The following is a 21983-nucleotide window of genomic DNA, read 5'->3' on the forward strand; positions in this document are numbered from 1 at the left end:
TAGTGGTACTTCATGCAAATTATCCTTTAAAAAAATCAGGGGCGCTGCCCTCGAACCCCGTAAACTTTAATGCCACTATATCACAAATTTATAGTCTTGCCACTGGCTATTTACCTTACAAAATCGAGTTAACATAGAGTTTATCACAAAAAATGAGTTTTATTATAAATTGTAGAAGGGCCTCATTTTTTAGCCGTTTTCAAATCTCGCCTAGAGCCCCAGAATCTCAGGAACGGTAATAAAGGTGATGGGTAATCTATAAAATGGGTCACACGTATTGTTTTCTAGATCCGTTTATTTATCAACTTACCAAAGTCTCTGATAAAATATTTTTTAATCCAATTTTCGAAAATTCTATATATAACTTCGGTTTTTGATACAATTATAATTTTCAGAAATAATTCAATTTTTTTTTTTTGAAAATTGTAATTTTGATATCAATATTATTTTATATAAGAGGTGAATAGAATTGGGATAGTCGAGTTGCATTTGAAAATACAATTTACGAATTCTGAAATTCTAATTTTCAATTTTTTAAAGGATATTTCAATTAAAAAATAGATTATTTTCCGAAAAGTTACATTCGATATATCCATAACGAGTAATTGATATTTGATACAAGTCGGGCATGGCTTTGTAATCCACTAATCCTATAATAAGATGTGGTTTATTCTATGCTACAACGAGTGAAATACATCAGATAAATTTTTACCATTCATAAACACATAAACACACACCCACATTGGTGTGTGTAAATCAACGATTAAAAGAAAAACCTGGTGTAGTCTTCACCAGGCGTGGGCATAGAAATAATTACTCTATGACATGATGTTATAGAGTTGACTTGGACCCTTGTAACTAGAAATAGAGATTAAATTCTCAGCGGATCAGCCGATATTTAATATTAATCGGATTCCATTATTTTTTTTTGACATGTGGCACTCTTAAGTTTTAACTCTTAATAAATCGCGCTGATTATAACTAGGGTTAGAGGAGTTACGGGTTATGCTGGGCTTTTTTTTTTCTTTATTCCTTTTTTATCTAATTATTAGAATCATAATTATATTTTATTTAAACTATCCATGTGTCAATCATCCCATGACATCCGATTTTCCAATTAAAAAAGATCATCCGGTCTAAATTTGCAACCCTAGAAATAATGCATAAATTTAGTAAAATCCAAGTAGTGCGCCTGCATTAATCAATTAATCCAGCAAATTAATCATGGTTGACTTCATCTCTCTCTTTGTCTTCCTCAATATAGTTAGTTGACTCACTTCGTCAAAGTCAACCATTTGTTGTCTTCTTAAAACCCTCGCCACCATATTCATTATTTGAAAATTAAACAAATATCACACACTTCACTTCTGCAATTCACAAACACCAATATCAGCCAATGGGGAACCCAAACGCCGCCAAACCCTCCGACCAAACTCCGGCGACCACCCATTTCAGCCACCCACACCCACTGCAGCTGGTAGATCCCCAAACCCTAACCCAATTCTCCCACTGCTCCGCCTGCAAACTCGACGCCGCCGCCGCCGCTGCCGTCTACACGTGCAGACCCTGCAACTTCATCCTCCACCAGAAATGCTACCAAATGCCGCAGAAAATGAACCACCCGTACGACAAAACCCACGCGCTTGTTCTCCAGCCGAAGCCCGTCTACGCCGAAGGCGTCTTCCGGTGCGACGCATGCGGGAATGAGGGCGGCGGGTTTTCTTACACGTGCGGGCCCTGCGGCGTTGACCTCCACACGACATGTGCATTTCTGGCGGCGGAGCTGCCACACCATTGCCACCAGCACCCGCTCAGCCTCACTTACTCGGCGCCTTACGAGGAGAACACGTTTTCTTGCGATGTTTGCAAGATTATCACCTCCCAAACCTGGATGTACCGCTGCAATGGCTGCGAGTTCGATGTTCACGTAACCTGTGTGGCGAAAGTAATCCCGCTGCCGCCGCGGCCCCTGATTCAGCAGCAGCAGCAGCAGCAGGCGCCGCCGCCGATGATTACGGCGAGATCGGTCATTCCGCCGCCGCCGCAGAACCCACAAAATATGGGATCTTATAATAATATGCATTTGCCAATTGGACAACCCCATAATCAGCAATTTGTAGGAACCGGAACCCCTTATCCGGCAGCTGGAATGCCTATTCAGAACGGTGCGCCGCCGCAGCATGGCAACTTTAATCAACCGGGTAATGCAGCGGCCGGCCGGCCTCCTAATGGGGGCCAAGTCGCGGTTGCAGCGACGCGGGCGTTCGTCGACGGCATGGTCCAGGCGGCAGGGGGGGCTGTTATCCAGGAACTCTTGGGTTTTGGCGGTGGTGGTGGTGGTGGTGGTCTGTTTCAACTAGATGTTTTGGGAATTGGAGGCGGCGGTGGTGGACTATTCGATGGAGGTGGAGACTGTGGCGGCGGCGGAGAATTGTAATTCCTGCATGCAAGAAGAGAATTAATATTATTTTTATTTTTGTTTTGTAATTTCATACAATTGTTTTTATCTCTTAATTTTTGTTTGTATGTCGTTTTTGAGTCTACTTACATAAAATTCGATTTTGAAATTTATTATCGTACTCAATTTCTTTCCATATTATATTGTTTGCTACAATAAACTTGGGTTTTAAATCTACTTTGATTGTTAAAATATACTTGCTATGTTCGATAATATCTATTATTTTTGAGAAATTTCTTTTCTTCTATATTATCTATCACTTTACAATTCTAATACTGCGGTAATTACAATAATACCCGTATTAACTCTCCAACACAATTTTGCATTAATTAGTAAACAATGATATTTTGGTCTATCAATATCTATTTTCCTAAAATCAAGACATTAATTTATTAAGATTCTTGAAATTTGAGCTAAAGTGAAATGCAACACCTATTTAAGAACAGAAGAAGTAGCATTTTGCCGTTTTGTTCTCTCCTTAATTATTAATAGTATTTTGTTCTTTGAAATCGCAGTAAATGCGATTCAAATGTTGAGTAATTATTTTTAAAGGATTTCTTTTAATTTCTGGTACAAATGTTAAGTAATTATATATACCCCGTGATCTTTGTTCTAATGCTACTTGTAGGACCTCAGGCACTACCAGTTGTCCTAAAATTAAGTGGTGTCAGGAAAGGCGCAAACCCTAGCATTATAGTGTATTCAACACACACAAGCGTCCACGGCATTCGATTGTGGGCCGCCCATAACCGGACCTCCACCACGTGAACAATTGCTGCCAAACTCAGGGTAACAAAATGTTTCGACAAACAAAAAATTTACGATTTGCAGTTAATTTTCAAAGTAATGAAGTTCCGATTTTTTAATTCAAATGATTTGTAAACTTTAGCGTTATATTTTTTTCCTTTTGAACTCATCAAGTTTATAAAACTGTGTCTAAACAAAAAGAACTTAAAATGTCCCTAAATGGCGGTCAAGACACTTTGCAGGCGGTGATTAGGCGGCGATGGAAATGGTATCGATTTTCTTAGTGCCTTACTTGGGGCTTTACCGACCCATCTGCAAAATATATCTCCATATATTATTAGAAAAATAGTTTTTTACTACAACCATTAACCGTATTAAAAGGTATCAAATTCGTAGTAAAAAAGGCTTTTACTACTCATTTGCTACGAATTTGCCCCGTAGTATATACGGGCGTGACAAAAATTTTGCTACAGTAAATCCTAATAGTTACTACGACTTCAAAATTATCCCGTAGTAAAAAGTTCCTTTTGTTACGACTTTTGACCGTAGTAAAAGATGTCGTAGTAAAAAGAAAATTTTCTACTAGTATACATTGGCGGAACTTTTAAGGGGCTGGGGGGGCTGTTGACCCCCCAAGATTAAGAAAAAAAAAAATTTTTTAGGTATTTTGGATTGCATTTTTTGAATATTACTTTTGGCCCCCCAAAGTTTTTGTAAATATGTGTTTTTAATCCTTAATTTTTTTTATCTCTTCTCAATATATATATATATATATATATATATATATATATATATATATATATATATATATATATATATATATATATATATATATATATATATATATATATATATATATATATAATTTTTTTAAATAAAATGGTTAAAACTTCTATTATTTTAAAATTTATGAATATTTATTTATTTGTGATTTTTTTATCAACGACTCTACGAAATAACACGAGACGATCCCATGGATTCCCAAAATATTAAGTACGATACATTATTAGAATAATTTGGATTAATTTAGATTTTTTGTCATGCTTAAAATATGATAAAATTATAATATATATGTCATTTTAATTAAAAAATTTCAATATAAATTATGTTTGCAATGTCTTGTAAACCTAAATTTTTTTTCGGGGCACTGCCCCGAACCCCGAAATTTTAACTAGCCCCCCTACGTTTTGATCCTGGTTCCGCCCCTGCTAGTATAAGACTCAATAAATTAAATTAGAGATCACTCGATCGATTATGTGAATTTTATTGAACGATCGAAATGGTACGATCTGCTCATCAACAACAACAACAACAACAAACCCTAAATTTATCATCTTCTTCTTGTTCAATATGCATGCAATCGAACATTCTACTCCCGCACAATTTGCCAAGACTTTTTCCCTTCACAAGCTAAGATTTGCTTCGAAATGGTCGAGAAAATCATTCACCCCTTTGACAAGCAAATGATGCGAAAAATCATTTTTTTTAATTAACCGAAAGAATTCATCAAAAAAAATGACGCGAGTTCTAGTATTTCACATGCAAATTGATTAAAACAAAAAAAAAACTCATTAAATAGTTATACATGAAACTGCACGTCAGATAGTTTGAAAGGATTCTTTCAATTGATTAAAAAAATGGAATAATATTATATTATGTCTTGACGGGTTTTTTTAATTAAGGTAAAATAGAATTCGTCATTTTTATTGACCGGTTCCGTTAATAAATTCATCAACCTTGCGATAAAATGTGAAAGATTAAAAAAACAAATTTGTAGATATTTCATGACTTAACAATCAATCCAAATAATACTTTTAGCAATTTAGTAAAAAAAATTAAAAAAATTAATGACCAGAAACTTTTCGAAAATAGCCTATGTTTGTAATTATCATCGATCTCGACCAAATAAAAGCTTAAAGATCAAGACTGGAAATATGTAACATAACAGAAAAAATTATATAAATGATTGGTATGCATGGATGTCTTAATTAAATAGTTGGTCTGATTGCTATATATGTTTATGTTTCAATAGAAGCTGGAAAAAAATTGTTGGGGTAAAAATATCTTAATTGTCCCAAATGTTCGACGACAACCAGAAACATCGAGAACATGTTTACTTTGATCGAGTCGTCGAACGCGTTAGGTTATCGAACCATGCTTGACATATTTGAGACTTAGTGTTTAATTTATTTATTTCTGCAATTGGAAACTTAGTGGGTAATCACATGGATTATATTAATATATACGTACGTCATTTAGTGAAAAAATCGAATAAACCGGTCATTTTTTTTCCAAGTTTTGCCAAGTCTATCGAGAAAAAATTATGTAATTAACAATATAAATCAAGTTGGACATATATAAATAATACAATGTTGTCTGCATCTAATTACCTAATCCAGGAAGAAACAAAGCCCTGAAAATGAAACCCTAGACCTTTTCAACCTTAAAACGTACCAGGTTGCATGCCTTGTCTATTTATGGATGAAACATGCATGAGACCTTATCTTGCTCCACACGTACGATAAGTTGACGTCGAAAGATCGATTTCACCAAATCGCCCCCTTGATAAAGGAATTTTTTTTTTTGAATTATTACAAAATATTACTTCAATTATTTGCATTTCAAGATTTTTTTCTGACAAATGAAAATGTTGGCAAGATGGATATATATCGAACACAGATCGTCAGACGTAGCACTCTGCATTTCGAGATATTTGATTATATTCGATACGAGGTGATGGGTAATCTACGAAATGTAATATATATAAGTCCCACGACCACGAGCCCCTTGTAAGGCTATACTCAATCAAGAATTTAAAAGTGATCATGTATAAAAAAAAAAATATTGTTGTTTCTAGAGTTGTAATAGAAATTTCATATATTGGGAAAATGCATTTTCCATCTATATATATGTTGATTTATTTATTTTTGTTGAAACTAAATATTTAATTAAAATATAGATCGTGCAAGGGTTCATATTTTAAAGACCATAAGAGCCAAGTCAGTCAACTTCTATTGATTATTGATTCGATTCTAGGGGGAATACGATGCTACACCCGGTGATTTTCACCGGTGGCTCTCTTCTTGACACATGTGTCCTTTTTAATTTATTTTATAATTATATTTCTAAAACCCAATGGGTTATAACTGAACCCGTGGTGGGAATCTTATCAATTAGAGTGTCTGGTTCTATTCACCAGTTGTAGCATAGATATTGCCCGATTATAGGGACTCCTAGCAGCAAACTTGTATAAAGGGGCCCACATAGAGATGCAGCTTGCAGGAGATGCCACCCGGATCGACCAACAAATCATCTTTATTTTAATTTGGGTAAATTACACCCACACCCCTGAGGTATGCTTAAATAACTGTAAGGTCCCTGAGGTATCGTTAATTACACTCACCCCCCTGAAAGGTACTTAAAAACTCTAACGGGATAATGTATTGGATACATTATTTCGATAGGGTTCTAATGGACTATTACTTTTAGCTAGTTGTGGAGATAACATAGAGTTATAGGGAGTTATGGGGTGACATGGCTCCCCCAATATTTCTTAAATCACCCATAACTTTTTGTTGTCTTCACCACTTCCTGAAACCAATAGTCCATTAGAACCCTATCGGAATAATGTATCCAATACATTATCCCGTTAGAGATTTTAAGTACCTTTCAGGGGGGTGAGTGTAATTATCGATACCATAGGGACCTTACAGTTATTTAAGCATACCTCAAGGGTGTGGGTGTAATTTACCCTTTTATTTTTTTAGAATTACAACAAATAATTTTTATTTATTTTTCTGAGATTTACAAGAAATAATCTTTAGAACGACAATATATTAACAATTTCGAAAACATTAAATAACAAGTAGTTGATACGGTATGCCCCTTGTAAGATTTGTTCGATGCTACACCCGGTGAAAAACACCGGGTGCGTCTTCTGCTGCCACGTGTCTCTTTTTTATATTTTATAATAGATTCCCCGCTAGGGTTTACCTTTAGGGGTTTTAGAAAAATAAAAAAAAGAACACGTGGCAGCAGAAGACCCACCCGGTGTTTTTCACCGGGTGTAGCATCGAAGGAACCCCCCTTGTAATATATTCTTGTGATGTAGAGTTGACTTGGACCCTTGTAATTATTGGTGAATTAAATGATATACCTGATTATTTATAATTGTAAATTTGATGAAATAATCACTCACTAAGCACACATATATACCCGTGTATATAATCATATGTAAATGTTAAAATATAAATTCACTTGATATAAACAAATAGATGTAGCATCTAATTACATAATTACCTGTAATCATCCAATCAGAAATGATGTGCACCATGCATAAATTAAGGGGAAATATGCAATAGCCCCCTCATATGGGAAATATATTGAATTAAACTCAATTGACTTTAAAGACTTTTGTCTACACCCAAATCTCAGTTTTAATTTGTGAGACCCCCCTAGACCTATGTGATAAGACAAAAGTACCCTCAAACACAATAACCCTAAATCCTAATTCTTTTTCTTCCGCTCCCTATCGTCATTCTCGTTCTCATCTGATTTTTTTTCTCTTTTCTCTGTTCTTCATCTCCCAAATCCTAGATCTAATATTTCCACCACTAAAAAATCGAGGAGGCAACAGAAGATTCCGGCGGCAGGAATCGACAATCACAGATGGTTAAGGATTCAAAGGACTAGCGGCAGGACACCGATGGAGATCTAGAAATTACCCCACGCCGCTCATGTTCTCACCACAGCCGCCGCCCTCCGTCGAAATCGCCGCCGTCGTCTTTTGCCAAAACCGCAATTAATGAATATCTACTAATTAATCGGTATAATTTTTTTTTCTCGAATTAATTTGATATAAAACTTGTTATGGATCTGAATTTTTAGTTATATTATTTTATTTTATTTTAATTTTTCTTTAGTAAAATGGTTATAATAGCATGAAAATTATAATGGCATTGTTGTAAAACCGCAATGGTTATAATTTGGTTTGTTATAATGCGTAGATTTGAATTATCATGCATTTTATTAATTTTTGTGAGTTTTTGTTTTTTCTTATCCTAGAGCATGTATCTATGCATTTGTATGCATTGACAGTTGTGGATTGACTTGCATGATAAGAGTTGTGATTTATATTTTTTTTCCGTGTTTCATGTTGTTCGGATTTCGGGTTAGATTTGTACACAACTATCACCGTCGCCGTTCGTTGCCGCCGCCTCCTCCTTTTTTTTGTAGTGCTGCATATGTTTAACGTTGTAGTCATATTTAACAGAGAAGATCAAACGAAAGATTAATTGCAGTCGGTGCAACCGAGTTGGATACCGCAACAAAAAAACATGTTCGATGGGAGATCACATTAGTTATTTTTGTTTTTTTTAGTCATTTTTTTTCTTTTTGCAATGTATTTTGCTATTGCAAGTTTTTTCAAGTGCTGATTACATGTAGTCACATTACGCAGAACCTAGTCACATAATAGTCATATTCCCACTGTCATGTTCAGTCATTGTTATACAAACCGTAGTCACATAATAGTCATATTTTTCCTGTTTTTGTTAAGAATCATGCTTCTACTGTCTGTTAATTATAATGTTTTACAAAGCACAGTCACATTCACATAATAGTCATATTTTTACTGTTACCTTAATAATTATGCTTCTACAATATGTTAATTACACTAATTATGCTTCTACAATATGTTAATTACACTATTATACACAACGTAGTCACATAATAGCGTAGTCACATAATAGCCATATTCAACTATAGTCATATTCGGAGTTGTAAATCTGTCGAGAAAAAAAAATTCAATTTTTTGTTTAAAAAAAATTAAAAAAAATATTTTTTATTAGGAAAAATATTAAAAAATAAAAATAAATTAAAAAATGACCATAAAATCCGAAAATAATAAAAAATAAAAAATAAAAAATAAAACAGTTTTTTTGATTTGGTAGCAAATTTATAGGAATTTGGAAGCAGATTTTTAGGAATTAGATTATTGTTATGGAAAGAGAGAAAAAAGGAATAATTGAGACTAATTATGCTAATTGACATAAGGGTAGAATTGGAAATACAAATTCTAGGGGTTATCAGAAAGAAAGATTTAAGGACTGGACATATCACCATTTATTATCTAAATGAGTGGTTTATTGCTAATGACCCCTAAATTCAAAGTAGTGCGCCGCATTAATCAATCAACAAAATAATAATTATAGTTGACTTATTCTCTCTCACACACACAAGCAAACTCATCTTTGCCTTCTTTACAACATGTAGTTGACTTCATCAATCAAAGTCAACCATCTATTGTCTTCTTAAAAACCTCACCACATATATCATCACACAAATCACTTCTCCAATCCACAAAAGCCAATGGGGAATCCAAACGCCGTCAAGGCCTCCGATCAAGCTCCGGCGACGACCACCCATTTCAGCCACCCACACCCACTGGAGCTCGTGGATCCCCAAACCCTAACCCAATTCTCACAATGCTCCGCCTGCAAACTCGACGCCGCCACCGCCGCCGCAGCCGCCGTCTACGCCTGCAGAACCTGCAACTTCATCCTCCACCAGAAATGCTACCAGCTGCCGCAGCAGATCAACCACCCGTTCGACAAAAACCACGCGCTTGTCCTCCAGCCGAAGCCCGTCTACGCCGAGGGCGTATTCCGGTGCGACGCGTGCGGGAACCAGGGCGGCGGATTTTCTTACACGTGCGAACCCTGCGGCGTTGACCTCCACACGACCTGTGCATTTCTGGCGGCGGAGCTGCCTCACCGGTGCCACAACCACCCGCTCAGCCTCACTTTCACCGCGCCTTATCCTGGGAACAAGTTTTCCTGCGATCTTTGCAAGAAGATCACTTCCAATACCTGGATGTACCGCTGCAGCGGCTGCGAATTCGATGTTCACGTAACCTGTGTGGCGAAGGTAATCCCGCCGCCGCGGCCACTGATTCAGCAGCAGGTGCAGCGGCCGATGATTACGGCGAGATCGGTCATTCCGCCGCCGCAGAACCCACAAAATATGGGAGCTTATAATAATATGCCGCAGCAGCATCAGGGTGTGGCTATCGGACAACCCTATAATAATAATCAGCATCAATTTGTAGGAACCCCTTATCCGGCGGCGGCTGGAGTGCCGCCGCCGCCGCAGTATAGCAACATAAACCAACCGGCCGCCGGTCATGCAGCTGCCGGACGGCCTGTTAACGGTGGAGGGATGAGGAACCAGGTCATAGGTTCGGCGGTGGAGGGAGCCGCCAGCGGAGTTGCTCAGGCGGTGACGGGGGTTTTCTTGCAGGAAGTCTTCGGTCTTGGCGGTGGCGGTGGCGGTGGTGGTGGCGGTGGTGTCTTTCAACTGGCTGCTTTTGGAATTGGAGGAGGTGGTGGTGAACCAGTCGATGGAGGTGGAGACTATGCCGGCGGAGATGTCGCTGTTTAGATCTGTTTTTTTTTTTTTTACAAGTATTTGTGCTTTTTTATCATTAATCTCATCTTAATTAGCGGGGATTAATTATAAGTCCTGCAAGAAGAGAATTTATATTTTTATTTTTTGTTTTAAAATTTCATACAATTGTTTTAATTTGCTTAATTTTGTTTGTATGTTGTTAAGTCTACTTCAACAAAATTCGATTTTGAAATATATTGATGTACTTGATTGTTTGCTATATATATTAAATAAAAACTTTGTATGATCCTACAATAGAGTTGGGTTTAATAAATTATTCATTTAAGCGAGGTTATTAATTTATTGAGATTCTACTATTATTACAAGTGTAAAAAATAAAATCAGGATTTTTGAAAATTAATACCGCATAAAAAATCCTAATCTATTATGTATTTCAATTTGTTCCCAAAAACAAATTAAAGAAAAAAATTGAAAAATATTAAATATTGTCCCAAAATAAAAAAATTGAAAATTAGGGAGAACTACAGTTTTCACCATTAAGTTTACACTAATTTCACATTTAGTCCCTTATATTAAAAGAAAAACACATTTGGTGTCTCATGTTTCAAAAATTTAACATTTTTGGTCTCCCGTTAGTACTAACCGAATCAAGCACAGTGTGTTGATGACTACCTTAACTGACGAACTAACGATAAATTGACGAAAAGGACAAAAAGTGTTGAATTACTGAAACACGATAGATCAAATGTGGTTTTCCGTTTTTGTGAATATGGGACCAAATGTATAATAAATGAAAACTTAAGGGGTGAAAACTGTAATTGTTTCCCAATTAAAAATATTGGCCGAAAATAAAAAAAATATCCATTTTAATTTGAACAAATTTCCATCCCCACTCGACTTTCAATTACTTCACCAGAGCTTAGTCAGTTTGCAATGGTGGACGAGCTCTCTCTCACCTATCCCCTTCTACTTTCTCTCTCTAGAATTGTCCAAATTCAAGGCTCTGTTCTACATAAGAAGATAGGAAATCGGCGAATTTTATGCATGAGTAAAACTAATTTCTTCTCTCATCTTTGATTTTGATCTCAATTTGTTCAGTCTACAGTTTGCTACACAGCCTCCTACTTGCTAATCAAGGGTTTAATTGCTAATCTGCAAGTTCTAATTTTTAATTTATTTGGGGATTTTAATTTCTGCGTCGGATTAAAATTGGGTTTTTCTGCCCCCAATCCTCCGAATCGGTGGCGCGGCTTTGCTTGTGATGGTCGATGTCAATTTGATGGATTCGAATTTCTCGGATCTCGATTTGAACCAGGAACCCGCCGACCCGGTTGCCGGTTCCTTTCTGAATGGATTGGCGACGGCGCGTGGGACTATAGAGGAGAGGATCCGCCAGCTCGAGGCCGTCACCGCCCGGCAGCGCCACCGGCAGCGGCAGAGGAGCCTCCACCACCAAAACCCTAACCCTATGGAAATCGTGGATGGAATCAACAACATGGGCATAGCAGAGGATATTTCTCACAAGGGCAAGGGTTTCAAAAGAGACCGTTCCCATTTAGTAGCCACAGCTCTTGAATCGAATTCCGCGATCAAGAGAGACGATCCCGCCAAAACCGGAAGCTTCTACGATTGCAACATATGCTTGGATATGGCGAAGGACCCCGTCTTAACTTGCTGCGGTCACTTGTTCTGTTGGGCGTGTTTTTACCAGGTTTCGAACATCGATTCGACCACCAAAGAATGCCCCGTTTGTAAAGGAGAGGTGTCGAACAGCACAACAGTTCCTATTTACGGAAATGGAGGCGGTCACGAACGCGTGTCGATGACAGAATCTGGATTGATGATACCGCCGAGGCTTAAAGCTCCGAGAATTGAGAGTGTTCGGCAACAGCAGAGAGCGAACAACAATGGTGGTGCAGTGAGCCCGCCGAATATTCCTGTTTTAGAAGCGCTTAGGCGATTGAGGAGTAGTGGTGGTGCGGTGAGCCATCAGACACGAGAAAGAGAGGCTGCTTCTCTTTCGTCGTTTTCGTCTGCTTTGAGTAATACGGAGAGGCTCGTTGAAGACCTCCAAACTGTGATCAACAACCAGTTCTCGATAAACGATGCGCATGCGCAGGCTTCTTCTTCGTCTTCTTCGGTTAATGTAGAGTCGCATGTGCCTCCTTATTTTCTCCGAAGCAGGAGCATGGTGGCGAGGACTTCAGATGTGAACAATCGAGATACACGCGAAACGAGGAGGAGGAGATTGAACTGAACTGAACTGATGCTTTGGAAGCTGGTAAAATCTTGATTTTATTTTATCGTGTACTGGAATTTGATGTCCGTGCGTTAAATGAAGTCGTGTATTGGTTCTATTTGTTGTCAATTTGATGTCGATAACTACAGTTTTTGATAAGGGTTTTTCTCTTTGCCGGAAGAAATATATATATATATATATATATATATATATATATATATATATATATATATATATTATCTGTGTTACTTGTAAAAAAAACGAGCTTTCGCCCGTCTGATGATTGCTTCTCTGTTTCAGCACATACGAGTAAATGGAAATGATTTTTTCTTATATCTGAGTGATGCATTTCGTTACCGTTACCCTTATCTTCTTCTTCGTTATCTTCTCTACATGTCTGAATTTTTATTATGTGAATCCGAAGTCTCGTGTTTACTACGTTTTCTAATGGATAATCAGCCAACCTTTTTGAGTTGAGAACTACCGAATGCCCCCAAAAGTTGTCTTTATTAGTATAGATATTTAGGCAAACTGCCCATGTTCCGTACTTAATTGTCGTTGCAGTATGTGCAGACTCCAATTTTTTCTTTTTTTTTCCGTTTGAATTGGAACGAATAAATGAGTTGACACGTTATGAGATATGCAATGTACATTTCATTTTTAAACCATTATCTGTCACAATTGCAGGCATCATCAGTAATGTGGTTTAAGGTGTTATATAGCACATACTATTCGATAAATGCACCATCACCCTTAGCGGAGTTGACGGCAGTACAAGAAAGGGGTTACAGTTAATGTCATGCGAATTTATGTTACTATGATTTACCGATTTACCCCCAAACGGGCTTCGGTTAGCCTTGGATGAGGATGTAATTTGGTTTTTGTTTCTACTACTGACGAAAAAGAAACTAATTGCCCGTGCCCCTTGAATTACGGAATTACCCCTCCCCTTAGAATTACAGAATTACCCCTTCCCCCAATATGTTACATCAAAATCACAAGATTCCGGTAAGAGTAAAGCCTCCATTGCAAAAAGACTCGGGAGGTCCGGTCTGGTCCGGTTAATTTTTATTTTTTCTTCAACTTGGCTGAACTCGCTTCAGGCGGTAGTGGAGGTGTTACTCCGACGACAGTGAAGCGTGGTGTAATTGTTTTCCGATATTTTCGTGAAAAAATAAGGTTTTGTATAGTTCTTATCGATAAGAAAATACAAAAAAAGGGGGCAACGTTTCATTTCGCCTCCTAGAACATATTGATTTTTGAGTTATGTTGAAATTTGTACTGCGGGATATAACAAAATGGGAAAATTGTAATTTTGGACCTATATGTTGGTCTATTTAGGGATTTAGTCCTATAAGTTGTCTTATTTCAATTTTGCATGCAATAACTATACAAAATTAGTATTTTTAGTCATATTTCACTCGAACTTTGAATTTTAGCCAACGTTTAATGATGTACGTAACAAACTCGCAGAAATTTATTTATATGGACACTTAAAAATTATAAATGCTTCTCTAATTTGGTTTATAGATGTGTCGTCTCACATAATTAAAGTTCTACCAATGGTAAATTAGATATCGAAATTATCAATTTCCAAGCGTCTGTATAAGTAAAAATGCGTCAAGTTTATTTGCCGCGTCGTAAAATTAAAAATCGTGCAAAATAGGACTAAAAATACTATATTTACAAAGTAATTGCATGTAAAACTAAAACATGACAAGTTAGAGGACTAAATTCCTAAATAGGCCAATATAGAGGACCAAAACTACAATTTTGCCTAACAAAATTGTACTGCATTTTATAAACTCCCTAGAATAAATATACATGTAAATGATAGAAAATAATGTAAAGAAGTTTTCCCTCCATATTCGACTCTTGATTCCTTTGCTAATTTTCCCTCCAAAAATCATTCAATTCATCAGCCACAACACCACCTTTCTTAATTCAAAGAATGAAAATAAAAGAAATTCTTACATAAAAAAAAATAAAAAATAAAAAATAAAAAAAAAGAAAAAGTCAAAAAATAAGAAACTAAAAAATAGTAACCGTAGCACAATTCTCTCTATCTCTTACACGATGAGTTACACTCATCTTATGAATAGAACAAATCATAACTGTCACTATTCATAACTGATAAATAATCAATCTCTAGCCCAAATAATTAATCAATTCCATTGCATTTTCTTGCAGATTCATAACTTCTTCTCGTCATCTTTTATTCTGATCCCCAATTTTGTTAGATTATTATAGTTTCTTTTGCAAGCTTCTATTTTTTTCCGAAAATCTCGAGAATTCGTGCGCTATGGTCGTCGTGATGGACGACATGATCGACGTAAGTTTCACGGATTTCGATGTGGACGCGGTTGGAGTCGGGTCTTTCCTGAACGGATTGGTGGTGGCGGCGGCGTGTGGGAGTACTATAGAGGAGAGGATCCAACTTCTCGACGGCGTCGCCGCCAGGCACCGGCGGATCACCTGCCGCCGCGTGCGGCGGAACCCTATTCACATCAGTCACTATTCCAGCTTGGGAATTCCAGCAGAAGCCGAGGAAAAATGCTCGAAAACGGAGAGCTCCCGTTTAGTAGCGGCGGCGTTGGAGATGGATACAACGGTCGAAAAGATCGACGGTCGTTGTAATATATGCTTCCGCACGGCGAACGAGCCCGTCTTGACTTGCTGCCGTCACTTGTTCTGTCGGTCGTGTTTCTATCGATTTTCGGACGTTCATTTGACTTTCGAGAAATGCCCCGTTTGTCAAAAAGGTGTGTATTTTAGCACCCCGCTTGTTTCCTCCTTCGATTCTCGAAGCACCGAGAAAAATCGAGGGCGTTTGGCGGAAACGAGCTGCGAAAGAACGGAAGGGCAACAAAATGCAGAGGCGTTTGTAGTGGTGTCTGAAAATGATGATGATTATAGAGAATGGCTAGTTGATCAAGAACTGCAATCTTTGATTAACGACGAGATTTCGATAAATGATGTATTGTTTAATGATTCAGATCAGGATTTTAATACTGGTGTGCCTCCGTTTTCACTCGCAGGAAAAGGCGCGTGGACTGAAGACACGCGTGAAACCCGAAGGAGGAGATTGAACTGAAAATGATTTGGTAGATGGTGATTTGTTTTTTTTTTTTTTCATTTTTGGTTATGCTGTTCATTTCTTGTTGTCTGATCGAAGTGCAAATAAGTTTCCCTCCTTGGGCTTGTATGCAATTCGCCCTAAAGTTTATTACAAACCCCCCAAATGTTAATAGAAGAAAAAAAAAAGTTATAAAATATTAGGCTTACTGTAGAAACATCTATTTACACTTAAAACTCAAAACACAAAATATATTTTTTTCTTTCACAACTGATATTTGTTTGGTCCAATTATAAGAAACAAATCAACGTTCTTAAAACTGAAATACTGTTATGCTCTAAATACTAGCAAAAGCTACTACAAATATTAGATAAAACTCATATTACAAACAGGAAAAGGCAAATTGGAACAATCGCCCATTGTACTCCGAGAGAAACGGGAAAGATGCGATTCGCCATAAAAAAATCTCAAGAAAGTAAAAAAAAAAAATACAAGGATCAAAATTTTCTTTTCAAATAAAAACTAGGCCTCAACTCCCACTGTACGCTGTCGTTTCGCGGATTCCTCGTGTGGTTCACTACCATTCGCGGTGAATTTGAATTCCCAACCAGGAAAATCGGACTCTGAGAACAAAAATGTAGGAGTTGCATTGTAGAATGCCCCCGCTACTTGTTTCACCCTTCGCTTCATCTGCAAAAACATATATATATCAATGTTGTGCAATGATCAATAAATCGAGGAGAGAGGTACTGTACTAATAACAGTAGCTGGTAGCAGCTATTTACTATAAAACCGAAGAATTAGAGCAAAATGAAAGCGGTTTAATTACCTCATCGTTGAAAATTGTTCCATATGAACCGGAACTTAAATCTATAACAGAAATTTCAGGAACCCTTGCACTCACGGCCAAATCATTCGATAGGGACACTGCGAATCTGATTACACGTAAGAAGAGTAATGTATCAGCCAATCACGGTGGAGATATTAGTTGAGTCTGTGTGTGACTAAACATGCAGGAAATACGAACATATACAGAAAGACTGTAGACGTAAATAAAATACCTCGAAACTGGAGCGCAGTAATGATGGCGAAGAGTATCCATTTCCCAGAGTGAGCTCCCTGCAAAGTTATTCCCACGGATATATGCACATGTTAGTTAATTCTTTAACCCAACCGAGAATACATCAGATTTTCTTATAGTAAAACCTCGAAGTCGAGAGGTTTTTATTCAAATAACAAAAAATAGAGAACAAACTTACTAATGGCATTAGTCTTTTTAGGATCCATTTCCTCATTTTTGAAGTGATCGATTCCTTGCTTTCTTTTTTCACCTACAGGAGTTTCTCCAGTATCTCGTTCCTACATGCCAGATATATGCAACGCTGAGTGAGCTTTTCAACACCGTTAAAAGGAATGCACATAATATGATTAAAATCGATACTTCTATGACTTTTGCAATGGCATGATCTCCTGATAATTTTATTGTAGTCACTAAATTCAATACATTTAGTGTTCTGAAGATCTATTATGCGAACTCCACCCGTATAATCTAGAGAAATTAATGTAAAAAAAAAAAAGAAGATGGTGTTCTTACTTGATGCACCAAACAACTAATTGAAGGATGTTTCTGTAGAAGGTTGTTAACCAGGGCAACAATGACAATTGCTCCTGAGGGAGGAACAAAGAGTGTGAGTCTGCTCAATTTCTTACAGAAGGCAGCAGCCAGATAAGCTGGAAGGAGCGATGATTTCAAGCTTGAATCCAGCAGCTGAGGAAACGTACAAAAAAGAAATATAGTTGGCAATTTTGTGCTATTTGATAGTTTCCATTATCTGAAAAGGGTATGCACAAACATTTTCTCCACGAATTTCTATCATTGTAATCATATGAATTTATATACGTAATATAATAGCCAGGGAAGCAAAACAGGAAATTAAAAGGGTTCTCGTATATTCATAGAAATAGCTTGTTGAGCAACTTTTCAGGGATTTATTAGTTATTGCTAAATCCTTAGAATGAATTCCAACCATGCAGACAACTGAAAACAGCAGAAAGACTCGGAAGACCACAGAAATTTAAGAAACAAAAAAAGTGGCAGTGGCAGAAATTCTCGTGCACACGTGTACATGGATATAGAATTACAGATATCATTTACCTATATATGATGGTGTACGCAAATGACGTGGTTTTGATTTTATATTCAACAATGAGAAAGTTCACCGTCTAAGATTGCACAAATGCATATAATTTGAATGAAAAATTTCTCTTACCTGAAAAAATTTTGCTCGGTGTTTTGCTATAAATATAGCCGGCTCTAGTAGAGCATAAAGTTTATCATAGAAGTTAGGATATTCAAGACCATGTTCTGTCATGAGAACGTACAGACTGCTAAGAGCCATAACGCTGACAACACCACCAATGTCATATGACTGAGTTAAGAAATCACTGCATAAATAGAGTTGAGAAACGAGTAAAATATAGTATTTAAGCATGAAAAAGTAAATAATCTCTTAAAAATGAAAAGGGAATATACAAAATCCAGTATATACCATAACATAATTGGATTAGAGATATAAGGTATAACAGACTGATGAAGTGCAACAAGAACCTGAAAAATCAATAAAAAGACATTAGAAAAAGATTGTAATAAGCAGGGGTGTGTATATGCGAAATGAAGAACAGTTTAGTTTTACCTCCTTGTATACAGAAAGAGGAAGGGGCAATCTGAGGAACGATAGCCATGCTTTAGTTAACTTCAATTTCATTTTCTTAGCAATACTTCGAGATGATAAAACCTGTTAAATACCGAATGTAGTGATTATTGTAAGGAAACTGAAGTCAAATATCTGCAATACATATTTCTCTACGGAACTTGCCTTGTCACCGGACTTTTGACTCTTCTTTGTGTTTTTATCTTTTACGGCAATAGTTTCCTGCTTATTGTCTTTCTCAGCGAAAAGGCCTATATGTACGCAGAAGAGGAAACGGAAATATGAATATGCGGGGAACACCACCATTTCCAAATGAAAACAAAAATTGGGCTAAATACCAGTATCCACGAATCCAGTCGAAAAAACGAATTACCACAATCTCTCTAATCACATGAGATGTTCTATTGGTATATTGCATTGACAATGAATTCTTATAACCAAATTAGAAGAAATGTCATGTTCTAACTCAGTGACTCCTTTTTTGCGTACATCAAATTTGACTTGTGTAGTTACAAGTTAAAGTAAACAAAAAGAAGACATTAATTCTGACGAAAGAAGTGAAAGAGCCACACGAAGATTACAATCATATAACATCTATGACAAGGAAATATAAGCAACGTGGAATCCAGAAATATTACCCAAACCATTCCACATCTGTAGGTTTTCCTCCAACGCTTCCAATTGTGGGATACGAGATAGTAAAAATTTCATCTTGTGAATGGAAAGCTCCATGCTACATGTACAGACAGAGAAGAATCATCAGCGCCCCCTCCTCTTATGTTTTGGTTTTCTTTTTAAGGGAAACGGAGGTAGAAGTCAATCAAGTGTAAACAAAAACCAGAACTTATTACATTACGAAATGTTCACACTAATTCCGTCCTCTAAGCCAATAATGCTTGGAGGACTGACTAATGGTCATTCAAGCTCTTTAGTAAGTTGTCCAAACTAGGAGGATGAAAGTGTAATTTCACCAATTTCATTTCAATCTAAGGGTGCCTACTTCTATGTGAGAATATATGCTGACCTTGTTTTCGACTGGATTTTCTTCTCCGCATCTAGACTTGCATTTCCATCTTCTGCGGGGGCCAAAGTTCAATCGAGAAATAAGACAAGCACTTTGAGGAATGAAATGGTACAGAACTACTGACACTATATTTTTAGAACCAGCATAAAGGGGAAAGAGGATATACCTTTCGCTTCCAAAGTCCGGACCAGCTTTTCCAAGCTAATGTAAGTAAAGTAACTGTACAATACAATGGCAATTGAACCCGAAAAAATTAGGATTTGGAGAAGGGCAACGATTTCAAGAAATACGCTACACATCAACAAGAAAATCAAGACAAACGGTAACACTAAATAGATAGTGTGAAATTTCTTGAGAATAGAACATACCAAACATCAATGTAAGTGAAATACTTCGACGCAAGCAAAACCAACACAATGTCCTCAGCGCCCAATTCAGAGTGAATCTACAAATCACATTTTAAAATCCATGAGGAACCAAAAAGAAATTACAATTTACAACCAAAGGAAAATTGTTTCAAACGTACGATAGCGCGGAGAAGCTTGTGATAGATGGCGGAATGGAACTTTCCGAGGTTGCCCACTTTAACGAACTCCATTACAGCGTCCAACACAATTTCCTGTGTATAATTACATTTTAAGAAAAAAAAGTAAAAAAAAAAAAATTAATTATACACAACAAAAAAGGGGGGAAAATTGTACCCGCAGAGCATCTTCGGATTGGGGGGAAACGAGAATATCGACGAGGCAGCGTACAAAATCATCGAATTTGGAGCGGAGCCACGTGAGGTAAACAATCTCCGGGTCGGGTTCCTGATTGGCGGAATTTGCGGCGGAGGAAGAGAGCTGGGGGAGGAGGGGAGTGAAGAAGGATTGTAGAGAGAGAAGAGATTCTAGGGCGTGCTGCGGCGGAGAATTGGGGGTGATGTAGGTCAGAAGAATTGGGAGGTTGTTGATGTGAGCTCTAGAAGTTAGCAGCTGCTGCCCTAGATTCTTCAAGTAATCGCCGTTCTCTTTCGCTTTCTCTCTCTTCTTCTTCTGTTGTTTCTGTTTGTTAGGGACGAGAGAAAGCTTTTCGCCGTTCTTCGCCGCCATGGCTGTGTAGCAGAGGGTAGAAAGGGAGAGAGAAGAAGGGAAGATGAGCGAGAGAGAGAGAGAGAGAGAGATTTAGCGGGCCGGGGTTTAGAAGGTTTAAGGGCTGGGAGAAAGAAGTTGTGACCCGACCCGTATATTTTAACCCCGAAGGGTTGGATCCATCGACCCGTTATGCTGCCTAGTAGACGTCGAAATTGAAACGTAATTTTTAATGGCAACGAATATATGCAAGACGAAAATTACTAAGTGCAAGACCTTCTTACTTCATGCAACACCAAAATATAAAGTAAACTTACTAAGATCAAGACTGAAAATTACAAATATAACCCCAATATTAATTTAGATATTATTAATTCAAATTAGGCTAATTGCTATTGCAAGACTAAAAAAAAGAATAAAAAAAAAAAGGAAAAAACGAGATGGAACTCATTCCCCCAACATCTTCTTCTTCACACTCATTTTACACAATTTTTTCCACAAAAAAATCTTCCATATTCTCCAAAACCCTCATCACACAAGACCCTCAAATCTTTACTAAAACTTGAAAATAAGGACATTATGGATACACAAGACATAAATATGGAGGATTCTAAGGTCGAAGAACACAAAGAGGTAAGGAATATTGTACTTTGTGATCGTTTTTCTCGTTTTTCGCACCTCATTTCACGTACAAAAAATTCGACGTGTACAGGTCGAAATATGCTCCGAATATCGACACTCTAGTGTCGAAAATTTCAACATAAATCGACACTCTGTTACTGTCGATGTTTATTGAATTTTTCGACACTATGGTGTCGATATTCGGTGCATATTTCGACACTGGTGTGTCGGTTTTTCACTGTTACAATTGTGTAACCAAATTTCCGGTTTTTCTTGCAGACGGTGACGGCGACGGGGCGACGGCGAGTGCTGCAACTGATTTTTTTTTTGTTTTCTTCCCTCCTTCTCGTTTTTCAATTTTCGTTTTTCAATTTGCTTTTTCTTTCTTTATTTATTAATTTTTCTTTTTTAAATTGGTCTTGCAAAAGTAAATTGATAAAAGGATTTTTATTTTGTTTGTATTTTATTAAGGTTATTATAGTCTTTTTATACTTAATTTGATACAAAAAATTAATTTGGCCTTGCACTAAGTAAATTTGTGATTGCAAATAATCGCTGCCTTTTTTTAATTCCGCCAATTTATAATCGGAGATTTAAAATCAAGAATATATATTGATATTTTTTTAG

General features: G+C 37.0%; 4 protein-coding genes across 4 annotated transcripts; 3 read left to right on the plus strand and 1 right to left on the minus strand.

The window, feature by feature from the left end:
• Window positions 1-1359: 1359 nt before the first annotated feature.
• LOC105969406 (uncharacterized) lies at window positions 1360-2439 on the plus strand. Its single transcript, XM_012994159.2, has one exon. The coding sequence runs from the start codon at window positions 1397-1399 to the stop codon at window positions 2435-2437; it is 1041 nt and encodes a 346-aa protein (XP_012849613.2). The 5' UTR covers window positions 1360-1396; the 3' UTR covers window positions 2438-2439.
• Window positions 2440-9417: 6978 nt separating this feature from the next.
• LOC105969407 (uncharacterized) lies at window positions 9418-10906 on the plus strand. The gene has a single exon (XM_012994161.2). The coding sequence runs from the start codon at window positions 9575-9577 to the stop codon at window positions 10643-10645; it is 1071 nt and encodes a 356-aa protein (XP_012849615.2). The 5' UTR covers window positions 9418-9574; the 3' UTR covers window positions 10646-10906.
• Window positions 10907-11475: 569 nt separating this feature from the next.
• On the plus strand, window positions 11476-14205 carry LOC105969573 (uncharacterized). Its single transcript, XM_012994346.2, has 2 exons — window positions 11476-12893; window positions 13539-14205. The coding sequence occupies exon 1, from the start codon at window positions 11874-11876 to the stop codon at window positions 12867-12869; it is 996 nt and encodes a 331-aa protein (XP_012849800.2). The 5' UTR covers window positions 11476-11873; the 3' UTR covers window positions 12870-12893; window positions 13539-14205.
• A 1959-nt stretch (window positions 14206-16164) lies between these two features.
• Window positions 16165-20943, minus strand: EMB2762 (CCAAT-binding factor). Its single transcript, XM_012994322.2, has 15 exons — window positions 20364-20943; window positions 20189-20281; window positions 20031-20107; window positions 19829-19881; window positions 19663-19714; window positions 19277-19371; window positions 18804-18889; window positions 18621-18722; window positions 18477-18535; window positions 18198-18372; window positions 17522-17695; window positions 17187-17286; window positions 16989-17046; window positions 16757-16862; window positions 16165-16617 (listed from the first exon to the last, which is right to left on the minus strand). The coding sequence occupies exons 1-15, from the start codon at window positions 20754-20756 to the stop codon at window positions 16450-16452; spliced, it is 1791 nt and encodes a 596-aa protein (XP_012849776.2). The 5' UTR covers window positions 20757-20943; the 3' UTR covers window positions 16165-16449.
• Between the last annotated feature and the right edge of the window lie 1040 nt (window positions 20944-21983).

This window comes from Erythranthe guttata, chromosome 2 (assembly GCF_056151865.1).
Source record: "Erythranthe guttata isolate IM_541 chromosome 2, IM_541, whole genome shotgun sequence".
Classification (NCBI taxonomy): Eukaryota; Viridiplantae; Streptophyta; class Magnoliopsida; order Lamiales; family Phrymaceae; genus Erythranthe; species Erythranthe guttata.